This window comes from Mercenaria mercenaria, chromosome 17, assembly GCF_021730395.1.
Source record: "Mercenaria mercenaria strain notata chromosome 17, MADL_Memer_1, whole genome shotgun sequence".
Taxonomy (NCBI): Eukaryota; Metazoa; Mollusca; class Bivalvia; order Venerida; family Veneridae; genus Mercenaria; species Mercenaria mercenaria.
The window spans coordinates 48242263-48267183 of record NC_069377.1 but is presented as its reverse complement, the minus strand read 5'-3'; the positions used below and the strand labels follow the sequence as shown (position 1 = coordinate 48267183).

At 35.0% G+C, this 24921-nt stretch overlaps 2 protein-coding genes across 3 annotated transcripts in view; one reads left to right on the top strand and one right to left on the bottom strand.

Moving 5' to 3' along the window:
- Positions 1-5508, bottom strand: part of LOC123536034 (prostaglandin reductase-3-like) — a 38397-nt gene extending 32889 nt beyond the window's left edge. The window contains exon 1 of the mRNA XM_045318813.2: positions 5256-5508. Within this exon, the coding sequence (XP_045174748.2) occupies positions 5256-5392 (137 nt within the window). The 5' untranslated portion in view covers positions 5393-5508. The remainder of the gene's footprint in view (positions 1-5255) is intronic.
- A 158-nt stretch (positions 5509-5666) lies between these two features.
- Positions 5667-24921, top strand: part of LOC123536035 (nurim-like) — a 28031-nt gene continuing 8776 nt past the window's right edge. Inside the window, exons 1-4 of one of the 2 annotated variants that reach the window (XM_045318814.2) lie at positions 5669-5869; positions 15141-15307; positions 15644-15814; positions 22094-23604. In XM_045318814.2, coding sequence (XP_045174749.1) covers positions 5752-5869; positions 15141-15307; positions 15644-15814; positions 22094-22378 — 741 coding nt within the window. In that variant the 5' untranslated portion in view covers positions 5669-5751 and the 3' untranslated portion in view covers positions 22379-23604. Of the gene's footprint in view, positions 5870-15140; positions 15308-15643; positions 15815-22093; positions 23605-24921 lie in introns of those variants that run through there. The other variant, XM_045318815.2, reaches the window with a different exon arrangement.

The following is a 24921-nucleotide window of genomic DNA, read 5'->3' as shown; positions in this document are numbered from 1 at the left end:
ACTAACAAACTTGTTCAACCTTTTGTTAAGGGTAGACATTCTGACCAAGTTTCATTAAGACTGGGCCAAAAATGTGACCTCTAAAGTGTAAACTGTCAAATGTTGACGACGAATGACAATAGACACAGGGTAAACACTTTATGCTCTTGTGAGCTAAAAATCTTACATAATGTGGCAGTCTTGATTTTAAGGCTTTAGATTAAATAATTAAAAAGCTGAGTTATTTCCCTTTGACCATAAATGTAGTTAGCAAAGTGACACATAAAATGTCTTTTAGATTAGCAGGAAATTCATATAACCCATTAAATGTCATAAAACTAACGATTTTAATTTAGGATGGTTAGTCAAAATAATTTGACAGTCAGATTGTTTTATATTTGTGACGGGCAATCTTACCGTCAAAATTTCTTAGGACCAAAATAATGGAGGATAAATTACAGTACACATGTAAAGTTATTGGTTTTATTGCTTGCGCATAGGCTGTGTAGACATGCGGTAAACGTTAATCGTGTACAGTACATACATCGGTTTAAATCACCAGAAAATTCATAATTTTGGAAATTATTTAATAATTTTTACATAAATCAATCAGGAATTGAATCCCCTTTTGATACATTAAGTTTTATTTGAATTTATGGCCAAATTGTGACATAATCGGCATTTAAACCTATAGCATGTAAAGCATTGGCAGCAATGAAAATTTCATTGGAAATTTCCTCCACTATTTTGGTCTTTCGAGTGTTTGATGCGAGTGGAGATATTGCCCATAAGAAAAATAACTCAATATTTCCTAGGATCGCATCAGATTTGTTGGACTATAGGATGGTTTACTGAAAATCATCCTTGCAATTTAATAGATTTCGTTCGATAACAAAACAACAAACAAAAAGGTGGAGGTATTTAATAAAAGGTTTACAGTAGCTTTACCTGGGATGCTGTATTCTCAAAGAGATTTTGTCAGGTCTGATCAAATGAGGTGTGCAAGCAAAATAAAAATAGCATCTGTTTTAAGTTATGGCAGCCAAACTAGGCACAGGGTAAAACGCAGACCACATACAGATAGAGTGACTGCAGACCACATACACAAAGAAGGGTTTTCCCTTATGCAGACCATATAGGTAAAGAAGGATATTGGAAAACGCAGACGACATAGAATATGAATAAAATAAAAATGAATGGGTTTGATTGCTAATTATGGCACATTAATTATGCAAACTGTTAAAAGTTATAGCTTTTATCCTTAAATTTAATTAACTGGGTACCTTTGAAATTAATAAGTTTAATTGGTTTAATTAATTATAGAGATGAACTGTTTGAGTTTAATATGTTTGAAGACCAGAATTGTTCGATCTTTTTATAATAATTAAAATGATCTTTTGCAGTGCTCGAAATTCACGGTAGTCCGACAGCCCGTGGCTACCAAATTTCAGCTCGGGCTACCGATTTTCCACAGGTACAAGCCCGACTGGGCTACCGAATTTTCCTCATTTGTTTAAAAAAAACATGCTAATTAAACGAGTACTGCATCGTGGTTTTCCAGACTGAGAAACGCTTATGGAATTATTGGTTTTTGCACTCTTACGTGTTGACAATCAAACACAGTGTCAAAGACGTAACCGCAGCTCTAATTGGCTGAATACAATCACCTCTAGCGTAACGGATAATTTGATTAGCTTTCACACTTCTCGCGAAAATCTCACAAGTACCTGCAGTAGGTGGAGCTTAAATTATGCTATCAGCGTGTGTGTAATGTGTATTCAGCACTCGGTATTACATCTTACAAATTGTCAACAGTCCGAGTTGCAGTAATTGGCGAGTGCGGATCCTAAAAAATCGGGCATAACAGTTTAGATTTCGTTTCGGCAAGGAGTGTCATGTCCAATGCTTTTGGACTCTGACGTAGTCTAAATAATGAGACCTCGGGCAGACCGATTTTACATTTTGATATTTTACGTTGTCTACCTAGAGGAGGCGGATATCGACAAGTCAAAATAATATAACGATATTCAACTCTCGAGTACAATTATTTGGACTAGACTCTGACGATGCTGATCTGGACTGGAGTATTTAGAGTTAAAATTTTTCAAAAACATGGCAAACATGTACTGTATGGCTTTTTTATTACTTCAAACATGCATAGAGATGTCTGTAAAACAAAATGTTATATGGTGCAAAAATTATGTATTCTAAGGTGTAAAAATTATGTATTCTAAGGTGTTAAAGTTCGGGCTAGTGAAATTGGTGTCGGGCTTGGAAAATTTTTAATCTGGTAGCCCGAACGGGCTATTGGATTCAAATCTGAATTTCGTACACTGCTTTTGATAATATAAAAAAAAAATGTATACACAACAGTTACTGTTAATTGATGAGCTAATTGGAGTATTTTAATATGTCTGAAGAGGTAAGATGTGTTTGATCTGTTTATGACATAAAACATGAAATAAATAGTAAAAAATAAATAAATGAACTCCTGTTGTTTTTCACAGTAAATTTAATTTTTAAATAAAAAAAAATGAAGTAGAGCAAGTATATATCTTCTTAGTATTTTTAGGTAGCTCAATCTGTTATGACACTTGATCTATAAGTTACATCAATTTTGATATTTTCATTGCTTTTCGATTACGTGAATATTGCCTGTTGCACAGTAAATGGGCCAATTTTTTAAAAAAGCATGTAATGCCCTGTTGTTGTTTTTTTAGATAAAATGTTTCTAGAACCATTTGTTTATTTTTATTTTTTTGGACTTCATTACAAAATAAATGTATCTGAAAGTGTTTTTTTTTTTTCAACTGGATCACCAGAAAAAAAATACAGCCAAATTAGTACATGAAAAACACTCAGTTTTAGCTTAATGCGTTAGCATCTGTTTTTTTACTCCTTTTTCAAATTGAAAGTTCTATTTTCCAAGTGAACAAAAACATTTAATTTTTTACTGTTAAAAAGAGAATTTTATTACCTTTACATTGATATATATAATAATTTAAGACATATAGTGCAGTATTTTTTATTACTATAACTTTTTAAATAAAAAATGCTCTGCGCAATGCCCGCAAATTTTTTAAAATCACAATTATTTAATAGAAGAAACAAAACTTAATTAAACACTGATTCTGATTCAGTTTTACATATCGATTATGAAAAAGGTGAAAAATGAGTAATATGCTATGTTTTAATGAAAATAATTAATAATGTGTAAAAGTTGTCTGTAACATCCACCCCCCTAAGCATGGCAGCTAATAAATTGTATATCTACTTTATTTCAAAGGCTAAATGAACTTTGTTTAACTTTTTTTTACAAAACCAGGAGAAAATACATCAAAATGATAACTTTTTTTGTGGTCATAATGTCTCATTAAAAAAAAAATTAGCAATTTAAAAACAAATTAAAAAAATACATTTTCAGGGGGTGGGGGAGTTTTTTTTACTTAAATGATGAAAAAGGTGTAATAAGATAGTATGATTTTGAACGGTATGTTCATGCAAATAATCAAGAAACAAAAAAGAAATTTAAACTACAATAAAATTTCTTCATTATCATGATTATATGCCTATAAAATAAGTGAACGGATGTTACGAAAAAGGGACAGATGTTACATTATTTTTATGTCGAAGTATTTTTGAATTAAATTTTTTATACTTAAATAGGTAGCCATGCAAGTATTTCCTACGAATTTTAACATTTTAGTAAATAAATAAGGCAAAAAATTTCAAATTTATCGGGGCAGAAAATGTTTCAGATTAATAGGTGTTAAAAACACCTTATCAATTAGTTATAAAAACACTAAACTTCAGGGGCATGAACTAATAAACAAGTTAATCCCCTCTCATAAAAGGACCTTTTTTATTACCTAATTGGATTATGGTTAACAATAAATGGACCCTGACCATGCTCCTGTAAAAACAATATTAAAATCTTAACGAGCTTTGATTAGACAAATGGGTCATATCTCACCAAAGGAGGGGGAGGAGCTACCTGTCGGAATATGCAAATTAGAAAAGTGACAAGTGCTTAATTAAATTTAATGCTAAGAGCCTATAAATTCATATGTTTGAAAAAAAACAAAAAAATAGTATTGCTAAAGTTCTCAAACATTGACCAACAAGCTAAAAGAGAAAAAGAGAGAAAAGAGACGCCAGAAAGAAAAACTGAAACGAAATAAGAAATTATATTGCAATTTGAGAATTAACTTAATTTAGTAATATTTGTAATTGAATATAATATCAGAAATATTTCTGTTTTATTTGTTAAGGAGAACCCATAAAACAACAAAAATAAGAAATTGACATCTAAATAGTAGAAAACCTCTTCAGAATATAACATTTAATATGTGTATGTAACATCTGTCCCCTTGCTCGACTGCCCGAGGAAAAACTAAAAAAAAAAGAAAGAAATAATAACTAAAAAGTTATCTTTTCTTTACTTGAATGGCAATATAGACATACTACGGCCTTAAAATATATCATCCCGCCGCTTTTCTATGCAGTATTTAAACTCTATTTCTTTTTTTTTTACGGCAATATGCCTTCTTCAAGGAAACCGATGTGCAAAATCGTTTTTTTTCTCTGAATATCGCATATTGCTGAAAATTATAGGAAACAGAGTTAAAAAATATATATCAAGTGATTTAATTTCCTCCGCGTAGGAGTCAAAAATATTTTTAAAGGTAGAGGATCTAGTCAATTCTGACATTTTCGAAATATTTACTTATTTAATTCATGAAAATAATTTAATACAATGAATCTGAATTAAAAACCACAGTATTGAAATAAATGCGAATTGATCAAGTTATAGTGATGGATAGATTTTTTTTAATATCGAAAAATCATACTTTTACAACTTCAAATGCATAAAAATAATGTATTAAAATTATTTAAATCAAAATAATTGGGAATATTATTTCTAATTCAAATGTTTTAATTAAGTGTCCTTTATAAAAGAATGACATAGTGTCAGTTTTTCACACCTTAACACATTCTATGTTGTCTGCGTTTTCCAATACCCTTCTTTACCTATCTGGTCTGCATAAAAGAAAACCCTTCTTTGTGCATGTGGTCTGCAGTCACTCTATCTGTATGTGGTCTGCGTTTTACCCTGTCCCGCCAAACTACAGTTAGATCCACACAGTCCCGGCACACATGCATACATATATGTTCTAATAGCTGCTGGGACTGGTACTAAAATAATTTTAAGAGCTTTTGCACTATAGGTAGCACTTAATTTCATTATTATCAATCAATAAAATTGAAATATTTACCTGTTTTTCACCAGCACTTCTCTATCACCAGGTTTTGGGGTAGGCTCTGTTTTGACAGAAAGAATCTCCCGGAATTTGGGGCTTGCGCGTACAGCTACTAACTTTCTGATAGTTGCAGGCAATTGTCTACCGGCCATATTTTATTTCTTGTACTAGAAAATGAACTGACATAGTTTTTCAACACCAGAACTTGTTATCAATCACTTGTAAACAAACCAGGACCAAACCGATAAAAAACAAGCGAGAGTGAACTCCCCTGAATGCTTATATCAATAAAATTATTTTATGATAGGCCCTATGAACAGAGATAAACGCATTACTAGATGCAAAATATGTCTTTTATTCCTATTTTTAACATAATATTTTTTTCAAAAGTTATATTCCGCGGAATTTTAGATTTATAATATCTTTTTTTCATTTTCAATAGTGGCTTCGTATCATCTACTTCCTTGTTTTCACAAACTAAAGATATTAAAACGATTTTCATATATTAATAATGATTGTCAGTGCGTTTTACTGTATTATTGCAGGTGCAACAACTATATATTTGATGTTTTCAATGCTGCAATTTACACGGTTCCTGTCATTCTTGAAAGTTCCTGAAAATGACACAGGTATGCTGAAATAGTTCTACCACTTTGAAACACAGGTGGCAGTAACGTACCTAGGATACAGTATGGGTCCATGGGCCATATGCACTTAAATTTAATATGAAATAAGGCAAAGCCTCAAAGCGAGCTCAAAGAAATCGGATTTAGATAAAAAATATTATGCATCATTTATTTGTCACAAAGAAACTATTCACTAGTCACAAGAATTCAGGAGAACCTGTTCACTTGGAAAAGTCTACATTTAGTGTCAACATACCTATAACAGTGAATATCATACGTTGCAAAATTAATGGGAAGCCGGCGTCACGGTGACGTCATTCCCGCGTTCCCGTTTCTTTCTGCTTATTAATGACATTTGTTTCCATTTTCTGCCCGATGCTTGATCTTTTAAATGAAAATAATATTTTTTTTCAAACAACTGGAAAGCATTCTTTCATTATTGTTGAGCGATGAATATTTTTAGCAATTGAATAAAGTTCTGTATTCACTCCGGAAAGAAGTACTTCCTGCGAGCACCTGTCCGTTAGGGTGCACTTTTTAAGAACTTCCGACGAAACTTTTCAAATCCATCACCAAGTGTGGAAGGATTCTCGATTCCAGAGATAGACTGGAGCACGTGGTCTGTAAATAGAACTGAAACACATCTGGCATTCTTATTTGTAGAATGTTTGAGGGACAATTTTCTTGTGCAGCATGTAAATTCATATACAAGGTATAGGGAGGGTCAAGACCCCAGTTGTTTGGACTTAATATTAACTGACAGTATGACAAATATTGATAAAATAAAAACAATTGGTAATTTAGGTGCCTCTGATCATGTGGGTATTGTTTTTGAATTCCTCAGCCCTGTTGAAGGAAATTGTGAAAAAGTTCCCAGACCTAAATTTTACAAAGGAAATTATGATGATATAAGAAATTACTTGGAAAAAGTCTCGTGGGAAGCTATTAATGATTTGGATGTTCAAGAAGCATGGAATTTCATGTTGAATCATATAAGACACTGTATAGAAACTTATATACCAAAAACTTGTGACAGTAAATCAAAATTTAAGAAGCCAAAGTGGATGGACTCATATTGTGTTAGGAAAGTAAAAAAGAAGTATCATGCATGGAAACGTTTCACGTTTAGCCATAGTTACCGGGACTATCAGGAATTTTGCAAACACCGTAATCTTGCGACAAGTGCTATACGTTTTGCTGAAAAGAAATATCAAAAAGGAGTAGCTGAAAATTCTAAAACTTCTCCTAAGTCCTTTTGGAGCTTTGTAAGGTCTGAAACCAAAAGCAAGGATGGGATTGCAGATTTAGTAGATGAAAATGGTAACATTGTAACAGAAAATATTGGAAAAGCAAATACACCAAATAACTTTTTTGCATCAGTTTTTACGGAGGAAGGGCAAGCTGATTGACCAGATTTTGAGGAGAAAATTGATAGAGATAGTTTTATTTCTGATATTGTAATTTCGCCTGAGAGTGTGCTCAAACATTTGAAAAATTTGAATGTATCAAAGGCTTGTGGCCCAGATGATTGTCACCCTATGTTTTTAAGACAATGTGCAGAACAGTTGTATAAACCTTTAAATAAAATTTTCCAAAAATCTGTATCTACAGGGGTGTTACCTGAAGACTGGAAGGTTGCAAATGTTACTTGCATTTTTAAGAAGGGAGATAAATCTTCACCAGGAAATTATAGACCCGTATCTTTAACTTCAATTGTTTGTAAAACTCTTGAAAAGCTTATAAGACAAGTAATAGTAAATCATCTGACAGAACACAATCTGATATCTGATTGTCAGTTTGGCTTTAGGAAAAATCGTAATACTATTTTACAACTGTTAGCTGTACTTGAAGATTGGACGGAGGCTGTAGATAATGATATTCAGGTTGACACAATATACTTAGACTTTCGAAAGGCTTTTGACAGTGTTCCCCATCGTCGTTTACTTCAAAAGGTGGAAGCTTATGGTATAACTGGTAACATTTTGAACTGGCTTAAAAGTTTTTTAAATGGTCGAAGACAACGAGTAGTATTAAATGGACATAAATCAAATTGGAACTCAGTGGTATCTGGTATTCCTCAGGGATCCATATTAAGGCCAATTTTGTTTATTATTTTTGTGAATGATCTGCCAGATGTAGTTGGTTCTGTATGCAAGATGTTCGCAGATGACTGTAAATTATATCGTAACATCACTTCAAGGCAAGATCAGCTAGACCTGCAAGATGATATCGCACATTTATGTGACTGGAGTAAGGACTGGTTGTTAAAGTTCAATATACAAAAATGTAAAGTTGTTTCATACGGAAATGAAAAAATCCGAAAAGACTATACTATGCCTGATGCAACTGGAGTAGAGCATAAACTGACAAGAGATAACTCTGAGAAGGATTTGGGAGTATTGTTTACTAGTAAACTGAACTTTGAGCAACATATAAGCAGTTTAGTGAATAAAGGGAATAAAATACTTGGTCTTATGAAAAGGAAATTTACATACATGGATAAATCATTGTTTTTGACATTGTATAAGGCATTAGTTCACTCCCATATCGATTATAGTAACTTAGTGTATTATCCAGTTACGAAAAAATGTAAACAGCTGGTTGAAAATCTACAAAGACGGGCTACAGCACTAGTTCCTGAAATTAGACATCTTTCTTTTTGTGAGAGGTTAAAGGAATTAAATCTTCCTTCTTTAGACTATCGTAGAAGTAGATATGATATGATCCAGGTATTTAAAATAATACACAAGATAGATGATGTAAACATGAACACTTTCTTCAGTTTTGCTGGAAATAGCGGTACAAGAGGTCATAATTTGAAACTCTACAAACCAAAAGCCAAAAAATCATTACGGTTAAACTCCTTTGGACATCGCACTATAACAGTATGGAATAACTTACCAGAGGAATTAGTCAACAGTGACACTGTAACTTCATTCAAATCAAAACTGGACAAATACTGGATATCTAAACGATATGATGTTTCTCAAGTATATTAGGTTTAGACTAGACCGGAGGCAGAGAACAGTTTTTATGAGGTACTTCAAGGGGACTTATTTTAGCTAAAGGGCTATGGAGTGTGCCCAGAAGACAAAAGGTAGACAAAAGGTAGTAGTAGGTAAGATAGATATGAACAGTTTCACACGTGCATTGCTACCAGGTCCGTATTTTTTTTTCAAAACAATATTTCCTTATCAATGATTGGCTGCCTTTTCGGCAAGAGATCAATCTTTCAGAGAAACTTTACTTCAAAACCCAGTTCCAAACCATTTACGCATCACGAGCGAGCAACGGCGTACAAAACGATAGTGATTTCTCCACCCGAAAAAATCCCACACATTTTTCGCACCGAAGTCTCCCCCCTAAAACACATCAAGTACTCCGTCCCAGTTAAAAATAACGTTACAACCGGTCAGAATTGGCCAAATGCAAACTAGCAAGACTGAACATCAGGTTTAACTCTTCGTAATTACTTACAAATTTGCAATTTAACTTTTTCGCTTTCGAAAATTACCTTCGCCTGCCATGATTACCGTTGACAAAACGGTGGTTGTAAAGAACGTTTTCATTGGTGGAGACAGTTTACGTATTTCAAACGTAGCGATAAAATCCAAAGAGTACCCGAATATAAACAAGCAGCGATGGCTCACGAAGATTATTTACCAAATTCAAATAAATAACAACTGTTAAGTAATAAAGTAGAATTGAACCTTACTTTTAGTCTTGTTAGTTTACATTTAGCATACTCTGACTGCTTGTAGCGCAACTTTTAACTGACAAGGTGTACTTGATTTGTTTTAGGGGGGAGACTTCGGTGCGAAAAATGTGTGGGATTTTTTCGGGTGGAGAAATCACTATCGTTTTGTATGCCGTTGCTCGCTGGTGATGCGTAAACGGTTTGGAACTGGGTTTTGAAGTAAGGTTTTTCTGAAAGATTAATCTCTTGCCGAAAAGGCGGCCAATCATTGATAAGGAAATATTGTTTTGAAAGAAAAAAAACGGACCTGGTAGCAATGCACGTGTGAAACTGTTCATATCTACCTTGTAGATGGCTCATTGTCACAGGAGCAAAATTTTTTTCGAAATGGCTTTTTGTCATTTTTTTCCTAACAAAACATTATAATTGTAATAAATGTAAGTGCATATGGCCCATGGACCTATACTGTATCCTAGGTACGTTACTGCCACCTGTGCTTTGAAAGTGACTTTCTCAGTTTCTGAAAAAGATACCAATTTTTATTGACCCATTTTATTATACAGTCATAGCAGTATGAAATAATATAAAATTAGGTGCTGCCTGTCCAGAAAAAAACAATCATATATGGTAAAGTTTGTTCTTTATACATAAAATGTTCTTTTCAATTTTTCAGTAAACTTGACGTTTTTGCTTTTTTCATGAAAATTATATATATCTATATAATAACAAAAGCAAATCTGTCAAAACGTATCTTAATTGAATGCACATAAGTATATTTTTCAACCAGAATAACGATGCAAAATGGTTTTGATATAAGTGATATTTGGGTGCTTAGAATCTCAGAGCCATAATGTCCCATATGCTGCCATTTACATGCCTATAATTAAAACTGCCCAGGGGGAAACCATCTAACATTCATTTCAGTAGGAGGTGTCATCTCTGTATATGCTAGGCACCTCGACAATCACACATTTGGTTAGAGACCACCAATTGTTTTCCCATAGATTTCCGTTTTAACATTATGGCTTGTACAGCCTTCCTTAAATTGAAACATGTATATCTAATCACATTTTTTTCAAGAACTATCTTAGTTCCACCAAAGCATTTGAATAGTGATACTTTATTTGAGTAATTTTCTTGTGAATGAGATGTCCCCCTGTTTACATTGTTGGCATGGCAGGAAAAATTCATCTGATAAAACTTTTTTTTCAATACACACAAAATGTAGAAAATTTTGTCAAATGTACAATAAAATTCTGCTCGATTTCAGTAAAGCTTTTGATAAGGTCAATCACTAAACTTCTTCTAAAACTTCAAGATTATGGTGTCTGTCCACAAATCCTCAAGTGGTGTGGTCTGAGGCATTTCTACTTGACAGAAGTCAATCTGTAGTCTTGGAGGGCGACCATTCCAAAGAAGTACCTGTGACATCTGGTGTTCCACAAGGTTCCGTCCTTGGACCTCTGTACTTCCTAATTTATATTAACAATCTCCCATCCTCAATCAAGTCTCAAGTCCGACTCTTTGCCGACGATACTGTGGTCTACCTTACTATAAATTCTCCGAATGACAGCAAAATCCTCCAGGAAGATCTTAACAAGCTAGAAAAATGGGAAAATGAGTGGGACATGGAGTTTTATCCTTCTAAATGCCAGGTACTACACATCACAAAAAACAAGGCTGTTATCAAAACCAAATATTTACTCCATGGACATATTTTAGAATCAGTTCCCAGTGCAAAATATCTTGGTGTTGACTTAACCGCAGATTTAAATTGGAATACACATATCACTAGAATATCTTCAAATGCTATTAATAAAACTCTTGGCTTCATAAAACGAAACATCACAACAACCAACAATGTCAAAACATTAGCATACAACACCAAATCAAACACACACAAAATAGAAATGGTTCAGCGTAGTGCACTTCGATGGGTCACAGGTGATTTCTCACCTCCCTCTAGTGTTACAGAAATGCAAGGAAGACTGGGTTGGCGCCCTCTTGAACATAGAAGATTGGATTCCCGCCTTGTAATGTTTTATAAAATCAACCATCATCTTGTTACCATCAACCTCCCAAGTTACATTCAAATACCATCTAGATTTTCTAGACAGATGCACCACTGGCACCTGCATAGTTTCAGACAAGTACAGGTCACCTCTGATTACCACAAATTTTCATTCTTTCCACACTCAGTTGTATTGTGGAATAACCTGCCTAGCCATATAGTTACCATCCCTGACCTAGATGCTTTCAAGGTGGCTGTGGCCACAACCATCCAGTACTAGACCCGGCTGAATGAGCAATGTTTTTATCTTTATCTTTTAATGCTTGTTCTTTTCTAATCACACTTACCATGCTAACATTCTTTTACTCTATTCTCACCTTAGCTGATGTTGGACCCATCAGTCTTTTAAAACTTTTTTTCACCTTAACTAACAAGTCGACGTACACCCTATGTCTATAACACTCGAGAGAGAAGTTGACATTATTATATAGATAGATAGATAGATAGATAGATAGGTAGATAAAATACTGTAAATGCAGTAAAAAAATTCAATTCATTTCTTGGGTTTGTTTGTAAACATGACTGACCAATCAGAATGGATAAACATTACCTTATTCCCAGGTATACCCTGTCCTCATTTTATTTCAATTTTTCGTGAAAGTTTAAGATATCTGCCATGCATTTTGCTTGCAAGCTGAAATATGATTTAGGTCTTTCTCATTTTTGGCATAACCAATGTGGTGTTGTCAAATCTAAGTGACATTTCTTCACTTGAAAAATGCTCCCAAATGAAATGTTCCAACTTCATAGTTAAAATCTCAAGTAATGTCTTGTTATTCTCCATTTGAACTTGAATTTATTACTGGAGTAGATGATAATCAATGGCAGCATTTTTTCTGTAAATTTCAATAAAATATTGCAAACTAATTTGGCTAATTTTTGCTTGCAAACTTTGAGAAATGAAATTCAATTACAAGCTTAAGTACAGTAGACATAGTATGTTCAATTTACTACTTTATATTTACATTAGTCCTTATAAGTAAAAATGTAATCCAGAAAATCTAATTTAACATTTTAAAGAGAGAATGCATAATATACAAAAATTACTTGCAGTCTTAGACTACAATGAAAGCGGTTAAGAAGCAAGTGCTGAAACAAAAAAGCAAACTATTTAGCATAATAATTTACATGCCACTGAAACTGCTTTTTAGCTCACCTGAGCACAAAGTGCTCAGGGTGAGGTATTGTGATCACTCACCGTCCGGCGTCCGTCCGTCCGTCCACACTTTCCTTTAAACAACATCTCCTCCTAAACCAACAGGCCAATTTTGATGAAACTTCACAGGGTTGTTCCTTGGATGGTCTTCTTTAAAAATTATTCAAAGAATTGAATTCCATACAGAATTCTGGTTGCCATGGCAACCAAAAGTAAAAACTTTAAAAATCTTCTTCTCAAAAACCAGAAGCCCTAGAGCTTAGATATTTGGTGTGAAGCATTGCCTAGTGGACCTTACCAAATTTGTTCAAATCATGACCCAGGGTCAAATTGACCCGCCCGGGGGTCACTTGATTTTACATAGGAAAATCTTAAAAAATCTTCTTCTCAAAAACCAGAAGCCCTAGAGCTTAGATATTTGACTTGTAGCATTGCCTAGTGGACCTCTACTAAAATTGTTCAAATCATGACCCCGGGGTCAAAATTGACCTCGCCCCAGGGGTCACTTGATTTTACATAGGAAAATCTTCAAAAAATTTCTAAAAATAAACCAGAAGGCTTAGAGCTTAGATATTTGACATGTAGCATTGCCTAGTGGACCTCTACAAAATTTATTCAAATCATGACCCCGGATCAAAATTGACCCCACCCAGGGGTCACTTGATTTTACATAGGAAAATCTTCAAAAATTTTCTAAAATAAACCAGAAGGCTAGGTCTTAGATATTTGACATGTAGCATTGCCTAGTAGACTTCTACAAAATTTATTCAAATCATGACCCCCGGGGTCAAATTGACCCGCCCATGGGATACTTGATCTGTACATAGAAAAATATCAAAATAACCAGAAGGCTAGAGCTTAGATATTTCATATGTAGCATTGCTAGTGGACTCTACAAAATTTGTTTAATCATGACCCCCGGGGTTAAAATTGACCCAACCCAGGGGTCACTTGATTTTACATAGGAAATCTTCAAAAATTTCTAAAAATAACCAGAAGGCCTAGGTCTTAGATATTTGACATGTAGCATTGCCTAGTAGACTTCTACAAAATTTATTCAAATCATGACCCCCGGGGTCAAATTGACCCCGCCCCATGGGATTACTTGATTGTACATAGAAAAATATTCAAAATAAACCAGAAGGCCTAGAGCTTAGATATTTCATATGTAGCATTGCCTAGTGGACCTCTACAAAATTTGTTTAAATCATGACCCCCGGGGTTAAAATTGACCCCACCCCAGGGGTCACTTGATTTTACATAGGAAAATCTTCAAAAAATTTCTAAAAATAAACCAGAAGGCTTAGATCTTAGATATTTGACATGTAGCATTGCCTAGTAGACTTCTACAAAATTTGTTCAAATCATTACCTCCGGGGTCAAATTGACCCCACCCCATGGGGTTATTTGTCTAGCTTTAGCAAAGAATTTTTTTCAAGAAAGCAATAAAACTCAGATGAGCGATATAGGGCCATCATGGCCCTCTTGTTTATCAATATTGTCATCATACATGCATTCAGACAGTCCATGACTAGTAACTGATTGGATGCAGTTTTAGACAACATATATTACAGTCAAACTTGGTTTGCTCGAACTTGACAGGACCAACAAAATTTGTTGAGTTATCAGTAGTTCGAGCCATTGAACAAAATACATTATATAAGGATTTTTCTGGTATCTGACGATGAGTTCGATTCAAATTATCTGAGGCCAAACAAACAAAGTTTATTCTGTGCCACTGATAACACTGTAACAGTGAGTGTATTTTATTTGCAGAAATGCATTTCAGGATAGTAATTTTTATGAAAGAAATGGTTCCTGTATTTACCAAAGATAGCATCAACATTCTTCCAGTTTCCTTTTCACAAACTGTGACTTTTATGACTCTAAAGATGTTCACGGTGATTTTAACAGGAATGTTTAAGACATTAAGTTTTGTTTGCAAAAGAAATTAGGACATCAGGGGACTAATGACCAATAGGCAGTCAAGGAAGGACATGCGTTAGTTTAATGATAAGCAGGGACTTTAAGAAATTGCATCTTTACATTCCATATATCGTAACAAGTGATATCATTACATCTGGAGTTTACTGTACATAATTTACACTTTTCTGTCCATTAAAATAATATTCTTTGTTTGTGTATCAGAAAAAAATATGGTTGCTTTTGTTAAATGATTTCCTCTTACTTTAAAGTGTTGTGTCAATCAGACAAAGTGACATTAGCAATAAATCACATTTAGAACTCCGGCCTCCTGTCTGTTTAGAATTGTAACATTAGTAGTATCAGTATGTTATTAACAATGTTAATACTACTTGTAAAATTGATGTAACTCTTGCTTTTGTTTCAGATGCAACAACATTCACTTTGTTCACAATTGATGTTTGTCTTGTTGTGTTATTTATGGCTCAGCACAGTGGTCTGGCCTCAACAACATACCGTAAGAAGCTTGATGATTGGGGTTTAACTCCCATAGCAAGATCAGTTTATGTGCTTTCATCGGCTTTAATGCTTCAGGTTGGTAAAAGTAGTTTTATATCCTTTGTCCTGAACATTAAAAAACTATAGATAGGTCGGGTGGTACTGCAGACAGGATGATATTCATAATGGTTTGTTATTCACTAATATTTCGCTAATAATGACACTTGTCAATTCAGAATGATCATGAATATGAAACTGAATCATGTCCCGAAACACAAACACTGATGTTTAGCGAATTCTTAATACTGCAAATACATGTAAGGGTAAAACCATAAAATCACTAAATAAAGCCTACAAAAAATTATCTTGAATGTCAAATATTTATTTTTCACTTAAACTGTGTTAGTTTTAACTTTTCTATTTATTTTTCAGTTGTTGATGTATCTGTGGGAACCAATAACAGAAGTACATTTCTGGGTGATTGATATATCGGACAGTCCATTACTTGCCTTCTTCTTCACCGTCCTACATGTTGTGCTGTGGATTATTTTCTTCATTCAGGTTCTCATATATGAACCTTTGCATTTGATAGGACTCAAACAGGTTAGTTGCTGGGTAGATGACTGTGTACTGTATTTCTGTAAACTGGAGGGTTTTGTAGACACACCTTCATATGCACCAGATATTCTTAAAGTGACTTGTTTAACAGAACTGCTTGGATTTTCTAGCTTGACTACTCCAAGAATAAGGAAGGTTATTGTACTTGCCTTGGTGTAGGCATCAATATTCCATTCAGGTTTATTGCAAGCTTATCATTTTTAGCTTGACTATTCGAAGAATATGGAGAGCTATACTACTCACCCCTGTGTCGACGTTAGTTAAAGTTTTTATGAAATGGTAATATCTTTTACACCATCAAAGATATTAACTTCAAACTTGGAACACTTGTTCATTATAATAGTCTTTACCGTAGGCAAGAGTACATAACTCTGTCAAGTATTTTGGCTGAATTATGGCCCTTTTTGGACTTGGAAATTGGTTCAAATTTCTTACAAGTCCATGTTTTGTAAAAACTATTTGACATGTAGCTTTGGAACTTTGAACACTTGTTTATTATAACAGTCTGTACCTGTAGACAGGATTACATAACTCTGTCAAATATTTTGGCTGAATTATGGCCCTTTTTGGACTTGGAAATTGGTTCAGATTTCGTACAAGTCCATGTTTTGTAAAAACTATTTGACATGTGGCTTAGAAACTTTGAACACTTGCTTATCATAATGATTCCATCTGAAGGCAAGAGTACATAACTCTGTCAACTACTTTGGCTGAATATTGGCTCTTTTGGACTTTGAAAAATATTTTGTCAAAACTATTTGGCATGACATTGTGGCTTTGAAACTTTGAACACTTGTTTATCATCATGGCAAGAGTACATAACTCTGTCAACAATTTTTAGCTCACCTGAGCACAAAGTGCTCAGGGTGAGGTATTGTGATCGCTCACCGTCCGGCGTCCGTCCATCTGTCCTTTAAACAACATCTCCTCCTAAACCAACAGGCCAATTTTGATGAAACTTCACAGGGATGTTCCTTGGATGGCCCCCTTTCAAAATTATTCAAAGAATTGAATTCCATGCAGAACACTGGTTGCCATGGCAACCGAAAGGAAAAACTTTAAAAATCTTCTTCTCAAAAACCAGAAGCCCTAGAGCTTAGATATTTGGTGTGAAGCATTGCCTAGTGGACCTCTACCAAGTTTGTTCAAATCATGACCCCGGGGTCAAAATTGACCCTGCCCCAGGGGTCACTTGATTTTACATAAGAAAATCTTAAAAAATCTTCTTCTCAAAAACCAGAAGCCTTAGAGCTTAGATATTTGACATGTAGCATTGCCTAGTAGACCTCTACTAAAGTTGTTCAAATCATGACCCCGGGGTCAAAATTGACCCCGCCCCAGGGGTCACTTGATTTTACATAGGAAAATATTTAAAAAATTTCTAAAAATAAACCAGAAGGCCTAGAGCTTAGATATTTCACATGTAGCATTGCCTAGTGGACCTCTACAAAATTTGTTCAAATCATGGCCCCCGGGGTCAAAATTGACCCCGCCCCAGGGGTCACTTGATTTTACATAGGAAAATATTTAAAAAATCTTCTTCTCAAAAACCAGAAGCCCTAGAGCTTAGATATTTGACCTGTAGCATTGCCTAGTGGACCTCTACTAAAGTTGTTCAAATTATGACCCGGGGGTCAAAATTGACACGGCCCCAGGAGTCACTTGATTTTACATAGGAAAATCTTCAAAAATTTTCTAAAAATAAACTAGAAGGCCTAGAGACTAGATATTTGACATGTAGCATTGCCTAGTGGACCTCTACAAAATTTGTTCAAACCTTGTCCCCCGGGGTCAAAATTGACTCCGCCCTAGGGGTCACTTGATTTTGCATAGGAAAATCTTTAAAAAAATTCTAAAAATAAACCAGAAGGCCTAGATCTTAGATATTTGACATGTAGCATTGCCTATTAGACTTTTACAAAGTTTATTCAAATCATGACCCCTGGGGTCAAATTGACCCTGCCCCATGGGGTTACTTGATTGTACATAGAAAAATCTTCAAAATTTTCTAAAAATAAACCAGAAGAGCTTAGATATTTGACATGTAGCATTGCCTAGTGGACCTCTACAAAAAGTTTTCAAATCTTGTTTTTAAAGTTACTTAAAGAAAATTTCAACTATATTTTCTCATAATTCTTTTGATTGATTTCTATTATGATCTTTTGACCTTGAAGACTTGTCCTTAAGTGCAATGATAACAGGTGAGCGATATAGGGCTATCATGGCCCTCTTGTTGCTGAATTATGGCCCTTTTTGAACATGAAAATCAGTTAAATTTTTCATACCAGTCCATGTTTTGCCTAACCTGTTTGTCAAATGGCTTTGAATCTTTGGCCACTTGTTTGCCATCATAGTCCATGTATGAAGGCAAGACTACATAACTAGGACAAGGACTTTAGCTCAGTTATGGCCCTTTTTTGACATTAGTAAGTTTTGCATACCATTCCATATTTTGTCTTAAACTGTTTGATATATGGCTTTGAATCTTTGAACACTTGCTAACCATCATGTTCAAACATTGCCATATAGTGCAAGACTTATCTAAATCCACAAATACAGGTACATTGTTTGTCTTATCTATTTTTAGCTCACCTGAGCCACAGGCTCAGAGTGAGCTATTGTGATCGCTCACAGTCCGGCGTCGTTCATCCGTCCGTCCACACTTTCCTTTAAACAACATCTCCTCCTAAACCACCAAGCCAATTTTGATGAAACTTCACAGGGATGATCCTTGGATGGTCTTCTTTAGAAATTGTTCAAAGAATTGTTTCCATACAGAACTCTGGTTGTCATGGCAACCGAAAGGAAAAACTTTAAAAATCTTCTTGTCCAAAACCACAAGGCCTAGGGCTTTGATATTTGGTATGTAGCATCATCCAGTGGGTCTCTACCAACATTATTCAAATTATCCCCCTAGGGTCAAATATGGCCCCACCCCGGGGGTCACATGGTTTATATAGACTTATATAGGGGAAAACTTTGAAAATCTTCTTGTCCAACACCATAAGGCCTAGGGCTTTGATATTTAGTATGTAGCATCATCTAGAGGGTCTCTACAAAGATTGTTCAAATTATTCCTTTAGGGTATAATATGGCCCCACCCTGGGGGGTCACATTGTTTCTATTGACTTATATAGGGAAAAATTTTGAAAATCTTCTGTCGAAAACAAAAGGGCCTAGGGCTTTGATATTTGGTATGTAGCATCATATAGTGGGCCTCTGCCTATATTGTTCAAATGATCCCCTTAGGATGAAATATGGCCCTGCCCAGGGGGGTCATGTGGTTTATATAGACTTGTGTAGGAAAAAAACTTTAAAAATCTTCTTGTCTAAAACCACAAGACCTAGGCTTTTGATATTTGGTTTGTAGCATTGCCTTGTGGTCCTCTACCAAGATTGTTCAAATTATTCCCCTGGGGTGAAAAGAGGCCCTGCCCTGGGGTCCCAAGTTTTACATAGACTTATATGGGAAAAAAATTAAAAAATCTTCTCGTCTGAAAGTTAAAGGCCTATGCCTTTGATATTTTGTTGGTATCATTGCCTAGTTGATTTCTAACAAGATTGTTCGAATTATACCCCTGGGGTGAAAAGAGGCCCCGCCCCAGGGGTCACTTGATTTATCAGTTATATGGGAAAAAATACTTCAAATATTATCAGATCATATTTCCTAGACTGTTTAATTATATTTACCTGATGACCCCAAGTGATAAGGGGTCACCCGACTGTGACCTTGATCTACGACCTACTTTCTTGTTTTTAGCTCTCCTGTCATAAAGTGACAAGGTGAGCTGTTGTGACCGCTTGATGTGCGTCGTGCGTAGTGCGTCATGCATTGTCCGTCGTGCGTAGTGCGTCGTCCGTCAACAATTTCTAAAATAATTTTCTTCTTGAAAACCACTGGACAGAATTACACCAAACTTCACAGGAATGATCCTTGGGAGGTCCCCTTTCAAAATTGTTCAAAGAATTGAATTCCATGCAGAACTCTGGTTGCCATGGCAACCGAAAAGGAAAATCTTTACAAATCTTCTTGTCCAAAACCACAGGGTCTAGGGCTTTGATATCTGGTGTGTAGCATCATCTAGTGGTCCTCTGCCAAAATTATTCAAATTATCCCCCTAGGGTCAAATATGGCCCCGCCCCGGGAGTCACATGGTTTATATAGACTTATATAGGGAAAACTTTGAAAATCTTCTTGTACAAAACCACATGGCCTAGGGCATTGATATTTGGTATGTAGCATCATCTAGCGGTCCTCTACTAAAATTGTTCAAATTATCCCCCTAGGGTCAAATATGGCCCCGCCCCGGGGGTCACACGGTTTATATAGACTTGTATAGGGAAAACTTTGAAAATCTTCTTGTACAAAACTACATGGCCTAGGGCTTTGATATTTGGTATGTAGCATCATCTAGTGGTCCTCTTCCAAATTATCCCTCTAGGGTCAAATATGGCCCTGCCCCGGGGGTCCAAAATTTTACATAGACTTGTATATGAAAAACCACAACACTTAGACCTTTGATATTTGGTTTGTAGCATTGTCTTATGGTCCTCAACCAAAATTAATCAAATTGTACCACTGATATTTAGTATGATGCATTGTTTAGTAGTCCTCTACCTAATTTGTTCAAATTATGCCCCTGGGGTTAAAAGAGGCCCCTCCCTGGGGTCACTTAGTTACTATGTGACTTATATAGGAAGAAATACTTAAAAAATCCTTTGATCCTATTACCAAGACTGTTTAATAATAATTACCTGATGACCCCAAGTAATATGATGTCACTTGACTGTGACCTTGACCTACTGACCTACTTTCTTGTTTTTTAAGATACAGCCTTGAAATTTTGATGACATACACAGTTTTGCACACCAATCGTAAAACTGAATTTCATTGACCATGAATTTGACCTGCTGACTTTCTTAATATTTTAACAGTTTGATCTTTGAAACATGTAGCTCATATTACTCAGGTCAGCGATCCAGGGTCATCATGACCCTCTTGTTTAAGATACAGCCTTGAAATTTTGATGACATACACAGTTTTAATAGTCAAGTGTGCTTTTAACTGAAAGTTCTTATTATATCTTCTTAACTGCTGCCCCTGTAATCATCAGACTTCACAAGGTTTGGTCTTGGTAAGGGGCAAACATTTATTTGCTTATGTAGGTTTTCAGAAATCTGCAAATTTATTGGTGGTTAATTCAGCTATCAATATTTTTGTCTGGTAGCCCAACAATTTTGGTTTGTTTAGCAATATTTCCTTAAGAGTATGTAAGGCCTACATATATGGAAAGTCTTTTTTAAAAATGTATCTAGATTCAAGTGTTCCTATGTACATTATTCTCTGATGAACAAGCTTGATGTGCAGATGACCATAAAAGAAGGAATTTTTGCTGTGATTATTTGGAAATTATCTCCTTTCAACTGTAGAAAAATGACAGTATTATTATAAAATATGTCAGTCAATACTATAATAATATTAGGCTGCACAGCTGGTTATTGAAGAAATAATAAGTTCCCAAGCGTGGTTTATTGTAGAATAACCCATGTTTTGAGTTCTTTTGCGTAAGAATATAATATCACAAAGGCCATATGCCTGAGTTATATATTGTTTTGCATAAGAACGAAAAACTCTGGTTATTCTAGATAAACCACACTAGGGAACTTGTTATTTCAATTCTAATGCAACATACTAGTATCAACAGTGTTAGAACAAATGGTAACTACTTTTTACAACATGAACATACACTTCATGCTATGCACCGTGATCATTCTGTACATAGAGGATGGTGTCAATACTTTGCATGCGCTTGGGTTATCACAAAACAACCGTTGATTGATTTTCTCCAATATGTATATAGGTTATTTGCTGGTCATGTTAGAATTACTGTCATTTTGCAAAGTTGAAAAAATTGTTTCTCACACAGACTTATTATATCTTTTTTTTTACATTACATATATATCACATAATAATAAAAATATCTTGGTAAACATTATTATGCCACCCTTCAAAGAAGAGGGAGTGTATTGCTTTGCACCTGTCAGTTGTGTCAGTCAGTCAGTCCATATGTCTGTTGATAGGATGAATGGTTTCTGCCCAATAACTTGAGGACCTCTTGACCCAGAACATTTAAATTTGGACAAATACAGTCAATTTTTTTACCCCAAAGTAGCTTCAGATTATTTTTTTCTTTGCAGTCACAGTTTGAAAACCATCACTCGTACTAATTTGATGTGGATTTATTTTGATTTGTCTTTATACAGGTTTACCACCATATAAAGAACTTGCAGACTCCTCAGTCATACCTCCATCCACGTCTCCGACTTCTTCTTACACAAATGCCACATTCAGGTGCCGGATGTTTCATTGCCATCCTGTGGTTACAGCCCTATATGACGTTTGACAGGATGATATTAGCCACTGTGTTTACAGCATATCTTTGTTGTTCATTCACACTGAGTGAGAAAGACTACCAGTTTGTAAAAAAATGTTCATGGTCAACGAAAACAGTTCATTCTGTGTCTTACAGGAGCAAGAGAGATAGATAGTCAATTAACTACTGATTTTGTAACTTTGCTGTAATTGCTAATTGTTATTGACTTGATAGGAGGCACTTTTAATATGTCTTTGCAAAGTATCTGTAGCATAAGAGTCTGTCAGATGCCTGGTTAAAATAGATTTATTACTGTATGAAGTTTTTGCAACATTTGGATAATAGTCTGATATTTTAGACATCAGTTTATTAATAGATGGTCAGATCTGCATTTGATATCATTGAAAATGAAGTAGATTTAAAGTGCCATGAAACAGAAATGAAATAGTCACCTGTATAGTGGATATGTTATCGCTTCACTTTGAAGCAACAAGTTGATAGACAACATTTGAATACACAATGACTTGATGGTGATTTCTTAACTTTATTGGACTTGAAGTTTTTTGAAAGCAAATGAATCATTTCCTAATTGTAACATAGATTTTAAAAATTATAAATGAGGCTGACTAAGTGCACATACCAGCTCCACTTTGGTTACAAAATACTTTTGGTAAGTCAAGGTAAGGTTGTTTAAAGTTAAATCTACATTGTCATGTATTTTGTACTAATTATAATGTAGTAATGATTCACTTTTATTTGTTTGTTGTTTTTATAGTTTCTTTGGTGCTAATATTTATTTTGTATTTATTTATGAATTGACATTGTGTGCTTATGGTTTTGGTTCTGCATGCTGTTTGCATTTGTAAATATTAAGGAAATGTTTATATGCCCAAAAGGATGAATTATTTGATGGTGCTGGTTGACTTACTGTCCTTTTAGCAATTTAGATCCATGTCTGCTATTGATTTGAAAGTATTAGTCTAAGGTTAAGGTCACAGTAACTGTTAACAGAAAAAAAACTGTTTCTGCTGAATATCTCGAGAGAGAGGCAGGCAAATAGTCCATATATAGTGGATGTGAGGTCATATGGCTTAAAGTCAAGGTCACAGTCTCTCTTAATAAAAAAGAAACATCTCTGCTCAGTATTATAAGAATGCTTTGACCTAAGATTCTCAAACATGATATGAACATTGCTCATTGGAAGTTGATGACCTCTTTTGATTTTGAGGTCAAATGTCAAGGTAACAATAGTTGTTAGTACAAAGCTCAGTGTATCAAGATACCATTGACTTACAATCCTCAAACTTTGGAGACAGATTGTCCATGTGTAGTGGATGACGTCCCTTGACCTTGAGGTAATAGAGTTTAAGGTCAAGGTCAAAGTGACTGTTGATAAAATGGGGGGAAAATCTGCTCAATATTTTGAGAATGCCTTGACTTACAATCCTCAATAGCTCATTTGCAGTGGATGACCCAAGTTGATTTTGAGGTCAAAAGATAAGGTCACAATGGCTGTAGTACAAATCTGTTTCAGCTCAGTATGTCAGGAACCCCTTGACTTATTTTCCTCGAACTTGGCATGTACATTGACCATTGGTAGTAAATAACACCTATTTATTTTTAGGTCAGTGAGTTTGAGGTCAAGATCAAAAACACCATTTTTTCTCTATATTTGAAGATCAATTTCACCTGACCACCAAACAGGCACCTTGCCAGAGGGCTGTAGATGATCCCTACTGATTTTTAGGTCAGTGGTCAAAGCCACAATAGTTGTTAATACAAAAAAAAAACTTTTCAGCTAATTTTCTTTAAAATGCGTTGACCTATGACCCTCAAACTTGACGCACAAGTCTTATGGACAGTGAATGGCCCTTATGGATTCTGATGTCAGTAGTCTAAGGTTAAGATTGCAGTGACTTTTAATTAAAAAGAACATTCACCAAGGACCCTTCTTGATTGTGGGGTTTCTTGGTCAAAGGTCATGGCCCCTGTCATACAAAGAATCGGCTTGACATTTTATTTGATAGTGCTGGTCTGGCAGTTTGCTTTATGTGACCCTGACTGGTGCTTTTGTTTGTTTGTTTTACTTTGAAACAGAATCTCACCATTAAGTCTTTTATTTTGTTGAATTGGAAAAGTGAATTTATCACTTTCCTCTTTTGAAATGAATATTTGATATTGTCAATTTATTTATCTTATATGTACTTTACAAAAAAGGTTATACTTGTATGCTTTAGTTGTTTTTAGCTCACCTGTCACAAAGTGACAAGGTGAGCTTTTGTGATCGTGCGGTGTCCGTCGTCCGTCGTCCGTCCGTCCGTGCGTCCGTGCGTCCGTGCGTAAACTTTTGCTTGTGACCACTCTAGAGGTCACAATTTTCATGGGATCTTTATGAAAGTTGGTCAGAATGTTCACCTTGATGATATCTAGGTCAAGTTCGAAAGTGGGTCACGTGCCATCAAAAACTAGGTCAGTAGGTCTAAAAATAGAAAAACCTTGTGACCTCTCTAGAGGCCATATATTACACAAGATCTTCATGAAAATTGGTCAGAATGTTCACCTTGATGATATCTAGGTCAAGTTCGAAACTGGGTCACGTGCGGTCAAAAACTAGGTCAGTAGGTCTAAAAATAGAAAAACCTTGTGACCTCTCTAGAGGCCATATATTTCACAAGATCTTCATGAAAATTGGTCAGAATGTTCACCTTGATGATATCT